The sequence below is a fragment of the Glandiceps talaboti genome, chromosome 3 (assembly GCF_964340395.1).
Source record: "Glandiceps talaboti chromosome 3, keGlaTala1.1, whole genome shotgun sequence".
Taxonomy (NCBI): domain Eukaryota; kingdom Metazoa; phylum Hemichordata; class Enteropneusta; family Spengelidae; genus Glandiceps; species Glandiceps talaboti.
The window spans coordinates 23,311,003-23,329,813 of record NC_135551.1 but is presented as its reverse complement, the minus strand read 5'-3'; the positions used below and the strand labels follow the sequence as shown (position 1 = coordinate 23,329,813).

The following is an 18,811-nucleotide window of genomic DNA, read 5'->3' as shown; positions in this document are numbered from 1 at the left end:
ATTGTGTGTAGTGTCTAATAAATTTACATATCTATGTTGCTGTTATAGTTTAAAGTCAGTATCATACTATGTCTGCATATACAAATAAAGAATACACACTGGTGCTTATTCATGAGCAAACAAACTAAAGTATAGAGTTTGCAAGCTATTGGCTGTTTGACAATGTTTGAATCAACATCCTTCTAGACATCAGATACATTACATAATCTGTCCATATGAACTGTACCGAAAGTATATAATTCTTACATTTGAAATTCAACATTTATTGACGATGCTACTTAGTTTCTGACGTTGAAAATTTACTGTAGCCTATGGCCTGTACTTCTACAACACATGGCTACTAGGTTATGACTCTAAGAAAGAAGTTTTCTATTCACATAGTAACATATTCAACTGCTGTGGAAATTAGCCTCTATTTATAGATAGCTGGTGTTAACAATGAAATTAACATAAGCGACATAAAAATGCAACAATTTTACAATAGCTACTGATGAGTTCTGTTTACTGGAGATTCAGTTTCTATGGTGATGCAATGACAGTGAGGAATCCTTTTATCTATTGTTTCATTTCTTTTGTGGTGATATCATAATTATTGATCAAGAGAGTCACCAAATCAACACTTATAGCTGTGGCCTATGCCTTTACAAAACACACTACACTTAGGCCTGCAATGTGTGCATGTATAAAGACTGTCCACTGTAAAGTTGACATACAACCCTCTAGATTTAACATTATGGAGCCTGCCCTCTAGAGTTGACATTGCAATTAATACCTCTGGATTTGACATCAGGATGACTTCCCTCAACAACTGACATTGCAAATATTGGTCCAGAGATGGTCATCATCAAGCCCCTACGCAGCAAAACATTTGACCAGAAGCGGAAATCAGTATAGGGAGATGGTTTCTGGGCTACGCTGCATAGCACCTTTGGTCATCATATCAACTCACTTACAGAATTACCCTTACAACTGCATGTATAGTGACTACCTACTGACATTGACGTATTATACACCTATTAGATTTTACATTGTGGACACTGCCCTCTAGAGTTGACATTGAAATTGACAGCCTGAATCCAGATGACTGCCCTCTAGAGTGGACAGTAATTATTCCTCCATACATTTGACACTACAGATGCAGGAATTTGTGCAATTTGTAATGCTACAAAAATAAAACTGGTAAGGCCAAATGATACAAAAATTTAACAAAAATTTAATTAGGTATACAAGTACATTAAAAACAATACCTCCAACATCTATACTTCCTAATCTAGCTATAGTGTAATTTGAACAATTTAAAAACACAAAAACAGATATGCTGATAATTCTCTTTCCTGTAATACTGTCAGTGTACACAGGTTACATTCCTGAGTCATATATCAAATTTTCTCTTCCAATGATTTTTTATACAAATTCTGATGAAGTATTGACAGTTACCATGGAATCTACACAACTGATGAAGTCATGCTGTCGTTGTCTATACAACTCTGGCATCGCTAACCGAATCAGGTACAGTAACAGTGAGTCCATCCATTTCCTTTGTGACACATATCTGACATCCAAGTCTTGACCTGTAAGATATGAAAATGTCCGAAGAATGGTATTAGCATTAAAACATTTGTCACCTGTCTACCAGATAGGGGAACACCAAATTTTGGTGCGTCACTTGAAATTGTGTGCGTCAATGGCATGTCAAATTGGCTTAGAAGGCACACTGATTGTAACACCTGCTTTTCCCAACTTACTGTTTGTTGTGTATCAATACCTAAATACACCCCCCACCCCCACCCCCACCCCAAAAAAGCAACCTCAGATTACTACAGATTACTACTATCCTCACTGGAGACATCCAGTCTCACCTGACGTATTCTGACGTATTCAACAAGTTAGAGCTGGAAAAGCAAGACTGCTGCAGTCAATGATTCACATATGAAAAGCAAGGAAAGAGAAGCAAGAAAACACATGATATCAAATGAAAACATTCTAAACAGTAGGTATTTCAAATTTGAAGATACAATGTTGCACATCTTGTATGTTTTGGGGGTAAATGCAGGCTGGTATGTTGAAAATCTACAAGTAGTGTCAGAATACACAACATCTTGAAATAACACTGCCAGTCTTTGTATCTGTCAAGCCAAAGACATACAGGTATTCATGATGTCATCACAAGCAGTTTTCCCATAAATCCTTACAGAAAATCCCCCAAATGACTTAACACATGTGAAATGCAGTAGGGCTTCTGTACAAAATTCAAAGTTAAATCAGTTATGGACTTTGGAGTTGCTATTTTATCACCCAACATCATCCGTAAATTGATAGCAATATTCAACACAAATGAACTAAGGCTGAAACAAATAGATTTTTTTCATAATATGATTGACTTACGTGTCAGTTAGACCATAGGCTAAATCTAACATGTCTAGTTCTTCATCAGTTGGTTTCTCCTCTAGCTTATCATAAATATCTTGTTCAAATATCAAATGACAAGTTGAACACGCTAGAGTTCCTTCACAAGCACCTAACAACAAAAGAAAACAACAAAACATAACACGAACGAAGAAAACTTGTGGATATGTGGTGTTCATACTGTTTTTGTTACAGGTTGGAATATACAGCTGAGTTTTAATGTTTATGACAGGTACCAGTATGTCACTAGTATGCCTTGGTTTGTTATTATTTCAGTCCTTCATGACTTGTATTTCAAGAAATGAGAAGTAAATGTGATCAAACTTTAGCTACCATGTACCTTGAGCATTCAAAATATTTGTGCAACTCATTGTATGAACAAAGGGGTTAGTGTATTTGCTCACAGGCATGCATGTATGTACTCAAACACACACACACACACACAAAAAAAAAAAAAAAAAAAAAAAACACGCAAATGCAAACACACACACAAATGCAAACACACACACACACACACACAACCACACACACACACACACACACACAAAAAAAAAAACACACACACGCAAATGCAAACACACACACACACAACCACACACACACACACACAACCACACACACACACACACACACACACACACACACACACACACACACACACAAGTACCATGCATATATAATGTTCAAATCTTTTCAACAAATTGAAGACAAAGCTGACAGCAAAATCATCTTGTATGATATACCCTCTGTACACTATATACAATTTACATACTGGTACATGTACATGTTAATCTTTACAGTTCATCACCTATACAGTCTCAGCAAACTCTATGACAAATTTCCTTTATATACTACCGCGAGTAGTACCCCAAATAAGCCTTATAACAGCCAGGAATATCCCCACTTGATTGGGATAATTATCCCAAATAGGCTTCAGGATAAATTGGGACAAATGTCACATGTAACTATGACATGGAGAATGTTGAAATAGTTAGATATGCCTTCTACTCTCAAAGACATACAAAAAAGCCAGGGGTTGGACACAGGTTGTCCAGGGCAATTTTTTAGTATATACTTTTGAACAGAATTTTATCTGAACTAATTGTATCCATTTATCTCACCAGAATAAACCATTGGAACCTGTCAAAAATTGTTATCCCAATCAGGATAAATTCGGAAAAATACCATGTGTGTTTTTATCCTGATTTGGGGGGGGGGGGGGGGGGGGGGATATTCCTGACTGTATAAATTAAGTTAGTTTTTCAGTACATATATAACCAGTATGGCTAATACTTACCATATCCGTCTATATCTAAATCATTATCTAGGGCTATATCTAAGAGATTTTGACCTTCTTTGACTTTCACTGTAGCTTTTGATTGGTCCCTCAAGACATAATTTACTGTAACCCTGTAAAATACAAGAAAACCACAATTATTTACAGATAGAATAGGAGGAAATATGAAATTGATTTTCAGTTAGAGTTTTAGCATTCTAGTATTATACTAGTAATGCTAGACTAGAAAAGATATTAGATACATACAGTATTTCAGACAGCCATCTTGGATATTTCTGGTGATAGGGTAGGATAGCTTTTGTTGAACCAACCAAAATTGACGGCAAACAATCTCATTAAAGTAATTTACATTCTCTCAAAGCAGTGACCCTCCCCCCAACATTTACCAAATAGTATAAGTGAGTTCTGCTCTGTGTGCCCTCTAAGCCAATTTGATACGCCACTGACGCACAATTTCTAGTGATGCATCAAAATTTGGTATTCTCCTATCTCTTCAAGTACTACTCACAAGAAATCCCAGTTTTTAACACGCAACAACCAAATTTGGCTATCACTAGAGGGCACTCTAACTTCTGCTTTACGATTCCTTGAAACATTCATAATGTATTCTTTTGTACGATAAAATTCCATAACTCATCTGTTCATTATTTTGTTCAGAACATTGGCATGTTCAAAGCAAAACAAAATAGCTGCATGTAGTAGCATTCACACTTGTAATTCTCAATCTCAAATAAAGTCCTGGCAAAAAGTCAAACTACCATTTCACAATACTGTATCAGTGTAAATTGCAATATCATCATGGAATGCGATTGTATAGTTAAAGTACCTTGACCTTTGACATGGGATTGGTTGTGTTAATCTATTTTCTCCTAAATATCATGGTAACCAATTACGCAAATGACATGCACTAATAATTCTGAATACACAATATACATGTACATGTATGTATACAACAACTTGAGCTAAGGTCAGCTTAAACTGTAAGTGTAAGAGGTTTGAGCCATTCCCCCATTCCATCCTAATTGGCCCTCTCTATGGTTAAGTGATGGCTGATAGGGTCGCACACAATGATATCTTACAGACTTACAGAGCCGAGGCTGACTAAGTTACAGTAGCAATATATGTTTGTATTACAATGTACTTACTGATTGGCTGCTAAGACACATTTAAGAGGTTATTCAATACACATTTAGTCTACTCTAATGTAAATTTCAACCATGTACCAGATATCATCAATAGTTGCAAATATACAAATGTAGTTGTTGATACTAGTTTCTGAGTATTATGGATGCACACCGATGTGATTAAAATCTGATAAAGTGAATACAGCTCAATTTCGTTATTTACTTCTATTTCATTAATTTACACCAGAGAGATTTATGTCAAAAGAAATCTTGAGATTTGATGAAGGATAGCACTAGACTAACCAACATATAGCAGTACTGACAATTTTTACATTGCAATTCACGCAACCTGCAATATTTAGCATTTTACCTCATACTCGAAGGTCGACTTATTCTCACTAATTGCAATAGTATTTTACCTCATGTTACTGTGTTAGAGGGTCAAAATAGAACAAGAAGGTTGACTTATTCTCACGTGCGCCTATAGTAGTGCATGTGAAGGGCATGAAGCAGAAGTTGTGGTGTCAACCAGGAAATCGAATATTCGTTTATTTTTATGGTGTGCCTAGGTAGTAATATTCTAATTCAAGTATCGAGAATTGTCATTGATAGACTTTGATTCATATTCAATAGTGCATCTCAAGCATCCTTTCTAATGTGAATACTAGCTATAGGACAAAAATCTAACATTTATGACATAAAATGAATTTCATATGTACACAATAAAACACCAACCTACATATACATGTACATGTATATGGGTGATTTACTACTCTAGCAATGGAGCTCTTGATTTACCAAAGTTGACACTAACTAAAACTACTGTATTTTTGTTCAATGCAGTAGATCATTTAAGTGGCTAATAGCAGTGCCTTTGTTGTGTGACAATACACAGGTAATCAATCTGTAATCAAGATAGTGTAAACATTGGAAGTTCCCAAAATGTACACGGCAAGATCACAGATGTCATCAGAAACATCACTCTACTGTGAGTACTATATCCATTCAATAGCTTATACAGTACATGTATAATCAAGTCACAACAATAGTTTGTGTCTATATTAGTAAACTGAGACTTCAATTGCCACAGTAGTAAATCATGACTTCTGTACAAATGAATGAGAATACTGCAAATGTAGGTTTCATACCAGATTAACATTTGTGAGTGTGAATTCATTTCAGCTTTCTATGATCCCAATTTGATGTTAGGAAGAGGTTCGCAGTTTTACATCTTAAATTTGATAATTTGATTACAGCAAAATCTGCCCCCCCCCCACCTCCCCAATGTAAGTATATATTGCAATATATATAAAATAATGTTTCACCTAAACCTATAAAGTGACACTGTTCGTGTACAGACAATGAATATACATGTACTAAGCTGCTACACAAATCAAATGTCAACAAACTGTGTACATCATGTCATGTACATGTATCTCATTATAATAAGTGGTCTGTAAGATAAGACATGCTGTCCCATCCATTCAGCTATCACTTCAGTTCACACAGTCATAAAGTGAGAGCTGATAGAGATGGGCAACAAGACTATGTATCACCAATGCGCATGCATGCTAGTAGTACATTGTATTTGCACTGCAGTGCAATAGTACTTAAAAATAGTATTGCTTATGGGTTACCTATATGCAAATGATATGCAAATCATGGCACAATTGTTCCTTGCACATCTAATTGTGTGATAGCACAATACATGATTTTTTATGGAAATTTGCTACTATTGTAGTTCAGATAATCATATTATAGAATAGAAAAGAATAGAATAGAACAACTGTGCTGCATGAGTGCTGGTGTGAGTACTCATAACTTGTGGCATTTTCTACTCTACTTTCACTGACTATGTTCATGAATGTACAGCTATACAGAACATCAAAAGCACTCATGTGAACACACCCCAAGAACACCACACTTGCGCTCACACTAAAAGCTAACTGTCAAGCAAATATAACCCCACTAATATTTTTTTTCTAATCTACATGTATTTTGAAGATTTGCAAAATACCTTGGGACGAAACTTCCATTTCAATAGTACATGTATTAAAATATATATTTTCAGAGAGGTGTTATGGGGAATGACATGTTTAACAAATTTAGGTTTACCTGGTATCCCACTGTCACGAATTCATTGCTTCAGTTTTGAGATAACTTCCTTACCCAGTCTACCATGTATGATGATGTAATACTAGTAGTACAGTCATTATGTACACATTTGTATTGGAAATTTGGAATGTGTGGTTAAAATAATGAATGAATGAACGAACGAATGAATGAATGAATGAATGAATGAATGAATATTGCACATACTGTGCAGCAATCACTAACTACTTTTTGAACTCGAACTCTTACAAAAAGCACAGTATCAAAATATACAAAGACACAGGTATGGAAAAAAAAGGTTACAATAATACAATGACCTCTAACCTTTGTTCTATGACTTAGGTAGAGCAACGCTCAGCAACCACACACATAAAACCGGTATGTTTCCTTTATACGAGTAACTGGAATGTTTAATACAGTCGGGGAAAAAATCTTCAACTCTACAAACCCTAAGATGAGTTAAACTAAACCATACACGCATATTGATACATAACCACCATACTCGTGTACGCGAATACTTGAAAAACCAAAGTTGCATAACTCTCTCTAAGCTAAGTAAGCGTACGTACGATAGCTCGTCTACTGTACATTAGTTACCACTCACATTTCTTTCTTTGTAGCATGCATAGTCGCCGAATAACTGAAATTCCTCGACGATAACGACGACAGTAACACCGGCCTTCGTATAAGAGGTCGGATAGCTGTCTCTGACAACCTACAGGATCGCAGAGTTAGGAAAAGACCGGTTCGAAGGTGTGACCTGACGGACGACGCCATGTTGAATATAATTAACCTAATGTGCGTGTCACGTGCACAAAGTTTAACCCTTGACATCATGACGTCACGGTACATGGTAACATATCTTTTTGAAAATTAAATTTTTACGTTATGTCGCGCAATTTGATACAAACCGCGTAGGTATACTAATACGGCCTAAATTGTTTTTAGGTCATCATTTTTATTTCATTTATTTCAATTTTTTGGAAGTTGGTGTCACTGTTACAAATGCCTGTTGGCGGTAAGTGTTATTACACACCACCAACGTTTTATTTACAATTATTTACAATGTTTTTTTTTTATGTTTACGAAAAGTAAAATAAATAAACAAAACGACATCAACAAAACATATAAACACAAACAAACACGAACGACAGAGTTATTACAAATCAATATCAAAGATGTTTTAAGAATTACAATATGTTTCACTGAAATGGTTACTATGGAGATACCCTTCTGGTAGACTGTTAGATACATGTACGTCGTGTAGTTCCGCAATCACCGGCCTCCTCTTACATACTGATAATTAAAGTAGTCCATAGAAAAGTCAAAAGAATAGTTAAAGTTGTTTTTTGTGTTGTTTTTTCAAATCGCAGGTTACTTTACCACAGGACACCTTGTAGGGAAAATGTTATTTTTATGTAAAAAATAAAGAAAAAAAAACTAATAAAGATAAGAAAACTAAACGTTCATTCTCTAACAAAAGTGTGTAATCATTATCGACACGCATCAAGTTGAAATAGGGGATTAGTATTTCTCACATCCTTGTAGTCTGAGCCAGGGACCCGGAAAACCCTATTTAAAAAAAAAATAAATAAAAAATAAACTTGTTTTTGCATACACATATTTATTGCTTTAATTCAAGCAAGATAGTCTGTGTTTTAAACAGACTATGCAGAGTGTAAGATTTAGTGAAGCGATCCCGATATAATTTTTTAAACATATATATGTTTAAAAAAAGTTTATCGGCATCGCCACTAAATCTATTATGAATTTGTGCATTGGCACACATGTACACAAGCTTCTGTTACAAACAAGGACTACCTTGAGGTAAGCTAGATTTGTAATGTGTGTAACTAGGACTACGTCACCGTGAACAGTCACGTTTACAAAAACCCTAGTCGCTAGGCCTCGGCCTCGTACTTTAAATTCACAACATCGCAAAACTGTTCCTTTTCTGCAGCATTTTGTGTCATAAAAAATTACAAAGAGAATTGAAGAAACTTGGGTCTCGGCACGCGCACACTGCATGTGCACTGTTAACGCGATGTACGTATCATCATGCGAGTCGCACCTCAACCATATCATAATTATCATAGTATTAGTATACAACTAATATATACGTATCACTTTTCCGACACTCCGTGACGATATCCACTTTAATTTTCTTTTCTTTTTTGCAAACATCGACAGAAAATAAAGTTGAGGAGCAAAAGTGTTAAGAAACACAAAATAATACGTAAGTGATTTTTTTTTAATTATTGCAAACAAAATCAAGGATACGATGATTGCAACTGTAACTTAGTGTAAGACTAAGAGTACTCGTAAAGAGAAGTAAACCGTGAACAAAAGATCTCGGAATATATATCTCGCAGTGGGCGAGACTACGTCAGTGTTTGTTTCCAAGCAACCTTTCCCATAATATTGATACCGGATTACTCATTCTAAATGTCACTCCGCTAGTAAAAAGATTCAACGTTTTCTGTTTCTTGGTCGATTAATGTGAACATATTACATTTTTAAAATACATTATATGAATCGGAATTGAAAAGAGTAACAAAGCGGTCTTAAATTTGGAATATTCTATCGGTTCCTAGCGGAAATCTGAGAAGGTGTCCGAATCGCGCATTAACCTCTGACCCCAGGTTGCCGTGCTACGTCCACCAAAGTGTACGGAAAACACAGATGCCATATTGAAAATCTAGGCAGGGACTTACACCAATTCTATTCGTCAAATTCGAAGCTTTCTTTCCGAACAACCTGTATTTTTTCCTGGATTGTACAGGTTTTGTATTTTTCACATTCAAGGGTATTATAATCTAGGACTTTTTATCAAATAATCAAAATGACAACAGTAATACCGCCACAGAAAAGCGGAACGTATACGTTCGCAAGTCAGCCGAGAGCAGTTCCACAAAGGAAGAAATACAGGGAGCCCGTCGCAACGCAGTAAGTATGATTAAAAAAATACTATCCGTGTTATTTTAATTATGAACAGTCACATTCATTCGTGTTCTTGTATTTTCAATATACGTGTTTTTACGTATTTTATTCGAAATGGGGGTACTGGATTGTCCTAGTTAGACACCACAAAGATCGAGTGTACTTAACCAAATCGTTGCAGTTGGTCGCCACTAGCCTATCCTGTATTTTCTTTTAAATTTATAGGAAGTATCCTTCGCTTTTGATTACCTGTTTTGTGAGAGACGTTAGATTATGTTACCAAGCATGGAATTTTAGCATAAATTTTGTACTTATAGTTGCATTATTATAGTTATGCGTAAACGGTCCCGATATAACCCTGGTGAACATTGTTTGTTTACCATTGGTTTTCATGGAGCCATGTCGCTGCCATTTATTCAATCGAGTGGAATGGAATAAACTGGGAATAAACCAAACGTTTTCACTAACTTTGGTTAGATATTTCAGCTCATAATCCCAATATTATCGAAACTGTACGATTAAGGAACGTCTTTATCTCCGTTTTTAATAATAACATTTCGACTGTTGTTGTGGCTAACGGTCGCTATAGAAGCACGTGCAGACCGTCGTCAAAGGACTTTATTCGTGCACACATTAACCCTATTTCACTGTTTTCCAGTAAAATTATTAAATGTTCCGACTTTGCCAATGTAAAGGTCCGATTCGTGCAATGGAAAACACACAAAACCCTCCCCAGAATGTACATTTCCTTATCCCCTGCATTTATTGCTAAGCTCAGGGTATTGAAAATTTTCACTTTCTTTTATGTATATATATGTATGTATGTATGTATCATGTATGTATGGGATGGTTTTGCTATCTGTCTCTCAGCATGTGATGTCATTTGGAGTAATATGTTTGTTGATGTTATGGAAATGTCAACTTAATGAATCAATGCGTTGTATAGACAAGAGCTGTACACATGCATGGTATTGATAAAACAATGATTAATAACATAAATTAATGATGTTTTTCATACAATTCTCTCATGGTCATTCTTCCATTCTCTATGTCTGGGGTGAAACTAACAGTTGGAAAACGTAGGAAAGTCACATTATTTTTTTGCAATGTATTTATACACTTTTTGATTTCTTCTTTCAACAGAAATGAATCAACACAAGCTTACGGTAATATTATGTACGACAGGCGTATCGTGCGAGGCAACACTTACGCACAACATACACTTCCAGCTGTAAGTATGAATTTTGCTTTGTGAAATTTGATGACAATTTTCGTTTCAAGAATGGAAGTGACAACGCATAAATGTCAAAATTGAAGGAACAACTCTCTGGCTGCATGTTGTTATCAAATGAAAGGTCTTGAATTATATCAGGTTACAATTACATCTCAATGTTTAGGTGAATCGCACATGATACTATAATATTTTGGAAACAATTTGACCTGGGAGCTGTGAGCATCTGACTCACTGTAGACTTGGCTCCATCTTTGAGTGAGGCCATGCGGCAAAACTCACAGCTATCACGAAATGAAGTACATATTCAAGTTTTACTCCAGACGTAGTCTTGTATGCGGTTTACCTCTTCTACACCCTTATCTGCTGCTTTGAAGTTAGTACAATACCATCATATTTTGGAAACAATTAGCAATTTATAAACCCTGGATGTAGGAACAGTTGTTGAATCATTTTGAAATATATCTAACTTACAGAATGCCCAACCAGATCCCATTGAAATTCAAAGACAACAAGAAGCAAGGCGAAGAGCGATTGCTAGAAAGCGTGCCAAGGAACAGCTTCGACCTAGGTCACCAGAACCTGTTGAAGGTCGCAAACACATGGATGTACAGACAGAACTTTACCTAGAAGAATTGAGTGACAGGGTAGAAGAAGCTGATGTTGAATGTCAAACAGATGCTTTCCTTGACAGACCACCAACACCTCTATTTATCCCAGCTAAGACTGGTAAAGATGTTGCAACACAAATCCTAGAAGGAGAGGTAAGAGACTGTTAAATATTGATCGAGTTACTTCACCAAATGTAGATCGTGTCATCAATTAGGAGGTCCATATAGAGATATAACAGGAAGAAGGTGGGTTACCACAATACAGTACATGTTACCTATTACTGCAGTCTGTTTTCCATTAGAAAGTATTGCAGAATGGTGACAGACATTTAGTAATTTTCAGTCCCATGGAGTCTGGTGGACCATCCAACATCATATGTTGTCAAGAGAAGTTTCTAAAAAACTTTGCCCTGATGTGTAGAGAAAGGAAATGAACTGTGTTATCGTTTCTCTCCATTGTTTGTTATACTAAGATGGCTCAACTAAAATCAAGACTTCAGCTTACAAATGTAAAATAAGTGTCAAATTTTTACTTTTCAATGAAAACATAATTGTAAATCAACAAATTTTTCATTATTTATGACTGCAGTATGTTTGCAAAGGTTTGGGAACAGAAAGGGAACTACGGTTGAAAGTAGCATATAGTTTCCCATACAGTCTTCCAAAATTTTATTGGCAACCCATGTAGTTTTACTTACTTACCACCCTTAGCAAAAATACTGCTATGAGTGTGTATACAAATAATGACTTTTTGTTTCTTTTCTTTTCCAGCTCTTTGATTTTGATATTGAAGTCAAACCAATCTTAGAAGTGTTAGTCGGTAAAACTGTAGAACAAGCACTACTAGAAGTAATGGAAGAGGAAGAATTAGCTAACCTGAGATCACAACAACGTGCCTTTGAAGAACTCCGAAATGCTGAACTCGTAGAAACACAAAGACTAGAAGAACAAGAGAGGAGGCATAGAGAAGAGAAGGTGAGTTATCACAGTCTGTGTAAATACTGTAGACCTACTGATTCACCATAGAACAAAGAACTCTTCATAAATGAATGGGTGTGGCAATAATTGCATTTAACAAATGTCTCAGTACATTAGTGTACCTATGTGCTTATTTTTATGTAGAATTTTAATGTAATTGTATGTTTGTATTGTTGAAGGTTACAGTATCTGGGTAGAGATAGTTTGATGTTTATCGCTTTTGTAATTTTTTCAGAGAATTGCACAGTACAATACTATTACAATGATGTGTAACATGGTCAAAAAACAATTTTCGAAATTTTCTTTTGAACAAAAAGTTCATGTAATACAATGTAAAAACCTTTTGAATAAATACACACTGTGAGTTTGAAAAGAGGAAGTGTTGATAGCTATTCCATTTGAATCATCACCATATTGAAATTAAGAATGAAATTGAACAAAACAAACCTGTTCATTCCTATAATGTCTTGTACCACAGGAACGTAGAATGAGGCAACAAAGAGAAGTCCTCAAGAAGGAGAGAGAAACTGCAGAAAAGATTGCAGCAAGAGCATTTGCTCAAGCCTACCTTGCAGATTTGGTGCCATCAGTGTTTGGCACGCTCAACGATAATGGCTACTTCTATGATCCAGTGGAGAGAGATGTCGAAACAGGATTCATGCCATGGCTTATGGAAGAAGTGGAAAAACAAATCGGAAAATCTGTACTTTCGCGAACTGTTCTTGATTGTAAGTTAATTTGTCCACTTTTTGTAAAAACATTACATCTTCTCTGTCTACTTCTTAAATTTTTTCATTTGTTCATTTTTTTCCCACCAACTCCTCGTGATAGGAATGCTAATGAACTCATTTATGAGATGAAGGAAAATTTGTCAAAAAATCCACTTAAAGTTATTTTTCCGTGCTTGCCACACTAGGAATTGCTCTCAGCAATTTTGAAAGTTATTTTACTCTTTCAATCACCAGCAGTGAATTAGCACAAAAATGGCTTGAATGTGAGAGTAGTTTCAGTAAATTTGAATTAAAATTATTTAAAAGTGATACTAAAAATAAGTGAAAAAGCATAATCACGTAAAAAGCCTCTAACTAATAATCGTGTAATTTCAATCCACAGCTATTATCAGGGAAGTCGTCAAACAACGTATGGAAGCTTATTTTGATCTTAATCAGTCAGCAGCAGAAGATGGAGAAAAATTAGCAGAGGCAGCTCAAGCATTAGTTGATCAGCAACTCAAAGCTGATGAACAACCAGCAGCTACCGAGAGTGAAAAACCAGCAGAGGAGGCCGAAAAGACAGAGGTAAATAATTGTGGATTTCAGAAAAAAACAACTAAAACCACATTAATAGGTGGTGGGAAAACTAATCAAATCTTCCATCCCAAAATCAAATTACATGAATGCCATAGTTTTCATGAATCAAAAATGTATTCATCATTCACTCAATTCGTGTTTTGTTATTTTATATCTGACGTTATTTTGGGATGGAAGGTTCTGAATCATAAACGATTCACACCTTACAATTTTTAATTTATTTATTAATTAATTATTAATATCATTATTTGATTTGTGATTAATATTTGGGATGTTTTAATAGGAGGAAGAGGAAGTAGAAGGAGAGGAGGGTGATCATGACCGTGATCAACACTCCCCCCAAACTGAAGGGGGACAATCGGAAACCCCTTCCAAACCCCAAGGAGTGAGTAGTTTGTAAACTGAACTCACGAGTGGAAAGATTATGCACATACACATTCAAATGCTTAGTGTGGTTTGCACCATTAAATTGCGTAATAGCGTGGTTTTTATATCGTAAATGTTGACCACCCAAAGAATCATGCTTCTGTTGGCTGATTCATCCCTCATTCCCATTGAGAATGGTATAATCCATGGTACAAAGTCACTATTTGGGCCATACCATACTTACTGGTGTGAAACAATGGGTATGCCACTGAACTTAAAAAGGGACTCACCAAAAATAATTATGTCTGCAGGACAAGGCATTTGATAACCTCTTTCTTACAGCCACACATGTACATATGTAGTTTGTTAATATGCTTCACCGTGTAATACACCGTGTTTTGTTGTTTCTACACTATACAACACAGCTTTTTCAGTATTTGTAGTGGTGTTCTTGGATTCTTGTGTTTCAATTTGTTTAAAGGCTTGATATAAAACAATCCAAAGTTTGCTATTCTTTATGCCAAGAATATTATAGGCACTTCATGCATAGCAAGTAAATCTGCGATATATTCAAAATAAATGACGCATTTAAAAACTATTTTTGAGAACTGTCTGGTTGGTTTAACATAATTAACATATGCTTAACACAATTTGAATGTAAACATGTTCTGTGAAACGCGTAACGAAGGCAGAGAAAAAAAATTAATTGCGTGTCAAAATACAACCTTCCATTAAATTGTGCTTCTGAGTCTCAGTGTCGGGGAAAATACAATGAGTAACATTGAAGTAAAGCACTTTCTTTATGTGCTACACTAATTTATAACATTCATATCAAGTGTAAAAGTATACGGTTTCAACTGGTTTATTTACAAGCCTAGCATGTGACCTTTCTAATGTGGTCAATTAGCAAATGAAACAGTATACTTTTACATTTGATATGGATGCTATAAATGATTGTGGTACATACAGAAAACGCTTTACTTTGGTGCTATGAGTATGGGTTGTATTTTCCTTTCTGAGTTGAAGCTGAAAAATTGAACTCATTTTACAACATGTTTTAAAATCCACGATTTCATGTTTCATATTTCATACAAGTGTCTTTATATAAAATGTATAATTCACTTGTTTCTTTCAAAATGTAAGTGACACACTTGTCATCCTAAAGGTCCAATTATAGATACAAGGGAAATTTCAACATATCAACCAGACATTTCTCTAGAATTTTTGCTAGTGTTTGACATTTCTGTTGATTACAATCATTAAAGTTGATATCGTAAACATGTTTGATTGAAACTGCTTACCTGTATCGCAATATTGATTGTGTGGACTTTTTGTGATATGTGTGATTTCTAAATCATTGTTGACATTGCGTTGATAAACAGGACATGAAATGTAAATGGCTTAACTAAAAGGCAATATATTATCAATGTTTACTTCATGCAACAAATTTTTGTGTGAACTTCCATAGGAATTGCAAAAAATAAATGATCTTTCTTTTTTGTAACGCGTCATTGCTGTGATTTTTTATATTCACAAGAATGTATATGAATGATAACCTTTCATTCTCTATCTGTTTTAACAGGTCGCCGAAGCAGGTGCCGAAGAAACAGAAGGTGCTGCAGATGAAGAAGCCAAAGAAGAAGCTGCAGATGAACCTGCAGCAGATGCTGAAGCAGAAGAAGAGTAGAATTAATCTGTACAGGACAATTTATGTTTACACACTGGATTATAATAACCCTTGGATATCATACTATTGCAGTCATTACTGCAGTTGTCTGTCGGACGTACTTGTGGGATTGGACTCAAAACATTAACTTTTTTGAAGTGTATTTAAAGTAAAAAAAATTGTAAAACATCAAGTATGTTATGAATTAAACTTGGTTGGCTGCCACCAAGGCCATGTTTTTTTTACAAGTTGACTTTCTCGTCTGTGGATCACATTAACATATTCCTTCGACCTCCAGAAGGAGAAAACGTTTCCTCACAGAAAGAAGACTCATCGTTCAAGTCAGAGAATCAAACATGTAAATACTTAAAAATCTGTCTTTCAGCTGGCTGTGATACTTATAAATAATATGTAACAAGTTAGAGAACATCTAAGTACACTTCTAGTTTTTGCTGTATGTATAGTTATGTCAGACCCCTTAAGTGAAGGGGGATTGACTCCATCATCGCATCACCTTTTCAAACATGAACAAGTCGTATAGATATGTATACTCAAGTAAGAAGTCACACAACAAAATATTCCTGACATTTTCCAAAAAAAAAGTAAATTTATCAGTTTATGTGATGAGTAAAGCTAAGCGTGTATGACTTGCTTCTCAGTATAATGCATTCATATTGGATGTTGAAAATGGTTCTTATTAAAATTCAAATATTTTATAATCAAACAATGTATATAGTCACAAACACAGTGCATTTTGTAGTCTAAAAGGCAATATTTCTCCCATCGTTGTGATTGTTTTATTTATGCGACCGTCCATCTTTATCATTTAATATGCATTTTTTTCATGAAAAATTTTCCTTTGTTCTCAAAATTCATGCTTACCAATAGCTTGCAGTTTCTGTTACTGTCTGTAAAGATTGGACCAGTTGCAGAGTTGCTCTCAAATTGGGTTTATCCTGATTGGTTGATTAGTTAAGACCCAAACTTTTAAATATTTCTCTGTTCTCTTCTGCCGTGTTCTACGTGGCATGGAATATACTATAGGTAGAGAGATTTGTTGTTGTTGATACTCCTGCGAACATAAGCTAATCCAAGGACTCGGTGTACGCAACAACAACGAATCTTTCAATCTAGGTATACTATATCTATAATTTGTCTACAGCATGTATATAATTTTCACTGTAAGAAATCTATCTTTGTATAATGTTCTGTATGAAGTTGTGAAAATAATAATAAAAAAAAAATATGGCTAAATGAGTCATGAATTTTCAAATTTTCAACATGTGTAATGTCTTTTTGTTACAACTCTGGAATGAAATAACATGTACATCGAAATTCTTATCTATGTTAGCCCTCAAATAGTTTTTCCTTCTTTTTCCTGATTGCAGTTGGAATGCACAACATCCCTACCCCAACCCAAAATTGGTATGTTTTAGCATTCAATTGACACAGCCTGGGGGGGCTACTACATTGGGTCCAGTGCATGCATCTCTGGCCCACCCGTATTTTTGCGTGAGCCAATTTCAGCCCATTGTCACAAACCACGACTATTTTATGGTACCATTCTTAACGAACCGGTCCCTACTTTTATTTCGATTTGCGAGAATGATTTCAGCCAAACCTGACACAGATGTCAGGTATTATTGTTCACACATGCACATCATTTTGATACTAAACTTTCATGATAATGGCTAACTGTAGGCCATATTTAGTGATATTTATCATAAAAAGTTCATGTTTTGCCAAATAATTCTTGACACTTGCATATTACAGTACTTCATCGTTCACACTGTGATTGGAAGCACTCTAAACTGGAGACTGGGTTTTAGTCTACACCCATGATATGATACCCACTACGAAATTTCTAATGAGATCTTGACCCTGGCCTTTATGTTCAAGGTCAAATAACTCAAAACATTCATGGTATACAGCATTGACATGTATGAACTGATTTCAGCCAAACATGGCACAACTGTCAGATACTGTTATCCGGTTATGCACCTCACTTTATTTCCTGATCTTCGCAATAATGACCAAGTGACAGATTTGTCGTAATATGTAGAATATAAATTAGTAACTTGAAACAACTATATCTTCAATGAAGACTTGTTTTTGTCATGTAAAGAGTATATGGTGTACACTGGATACAATTTTCTTTTTAAATTACTCCCTTTATAAGAAAATTTCCGATGCACACTGCATCCAACATTTTCAAAAGACAGTTCTCTTTAATACAGAAGTGATATATTAAACACAAATTACTTCATGGTGCAGTTTTTTTCGTCATATTTCAGTCATGTAATGGACTTGTCAAATGTTGGACAGTATCCCCAAATACCCCGTAGTCTGTTACCGATGCATGGTACAGGGAAAATAGGAAAATGATATCTTTGCTGGTCTGTTGTTTTCAGACTTGTCAATAGGCATGTTTACCTTGTCATGCATAGCTTGCCAGTTTTATTTTATTAAGCTGTAGAACGAACTGGTACAACTGCTGACATCAGACCATGGACAAACGGAACCTGTTACAAACAGGGAAAGTAAGCAACTGAACTGGATTAATAACACTTGGCACAGCATGTTGGAAGTATAGACACTTGTATGCCATTCCATCATTTAATAAGAACAGCTTTATGGCTTCTTTACGTAATAGTTCACTCACAAACACATTTCTAGTTCTCCATGCACACATAAAGAGACCATAAAACTGTTCTTATCAAACCATGGTGTGAAATACAAGTCTCTGCTGTTCCAACCTGGTGAGCCAAGT

At 35.3% G+C, this 18,811-nt stretch overlaps 2 protein-coding genes across 3 annotated transcripts; one reads left to right on the top strand and one right to left on the bottom strand.

Annotated features, from left to right (window-relative positions):
* Window positions 1–1,283: 1,283 nt before the first annotated feature.
* Window positions 1,284–7,716, bottom strand: LOC144433233 (adrenodoxin-like). The gene is made up of 4 exons (XM_078121542.1): window positions 7,544–7,716; window positions 3,704–3,816; window positions 2,386–2,518; window positions 1,284–1,571 (listed from the first exon to the last, which is right to left on the bottom strand). The coding sequence occupies exons 1-4, from the start codon at window positions 7,714–7,716 to the stop codon at window positions 1,478–1,480; spliced, it is 513 nt and encodes a 170-aa protein (XP_077977668.1). The 3' UTR covers window positions 1,284–1,477.
* A 1,889-nt stretch (window positions 7,717–9,605) lies between these two features.
* On the top strand, window positions 9,606–17,293 carry LOC144453959 (radial spoke head protein 3 homolog). 2 transcript variants are annotated; one of them, XM_078145331.1, is made up of 8 exons: window positions 9,606–9,885; window positions 11,023–11,110; window positions 11,587–11,874; window positions 12,493–12,696; window positions 13,178–13,427; window positions 13,813–13,997; window positions 14,293–14,394; window positions 15,958–17,293. In XM_078145331.1, exons 1-8 carry the CDS (start codon window positions 9,782–9,784, stop codon window positions 16,060–16,062), a joined length of 1,326 nt encoding a protein of 441 aa, XP_078001457.1. In that variant the 5' UTR covers window positions 9,606–9,781; the 3' UTR covers window positions 16,063–17,293. The 2 variants fall into 2 exon arrangements, with proteins under 2 accessions (XP_078001457.1, XP_078001458.1); XM_078145332.1 differs by lacking the exon at window positions 14,293–14,394.
* Window positions 17,294–18,811: the final 1,518 nt, after the last annotated feature.

Bases quoted from the DNA above. Each gene is read 5' to 3' on its own strand.
- LOC144433233 (XM_078121542.1), bottom strand. From the start codon at position 7,716: ATGGCGTCGTCCGTCAGGTCACACCTTCGAACCGGTCTTTTCCTAACT. The intron at 2,519-3,703 runs GTAAGTATTAGC...TTTTGTTGTTAG, and splicing joins TTTAGATATAGACGGATATG to GTGCTTGTGAAGGAACTCTA. The intron at 1,572-2,385 runs GTAAGTCAATCA...CATATCTTACAG, and splicing joins GCCTATGGTCTAACTGACAC to GTCAAGACTTGGATGTCAGA.
- LOC144453959 (XM_078145331.1), top strand. From the start codon at position 9,782: ATGACAACAGTAATACCGCCACAGAAAAGCGGAACGTATACGTTCGCA. The intron at 11,111-11,586 runs GTAAGTATGAAT...TCTAACTTACAG, and splicing joins CACAACATACACTTCCAGCT to AATGCCCAACCAGATCCCAT. The intron at 11,875-12,492 runs GTAAGAGACTGT...TTTCTTTTCCAG, and splicing joins CACAAATCCTAGAAGGAGAG to CTCTTTGATTTTGATATTGA.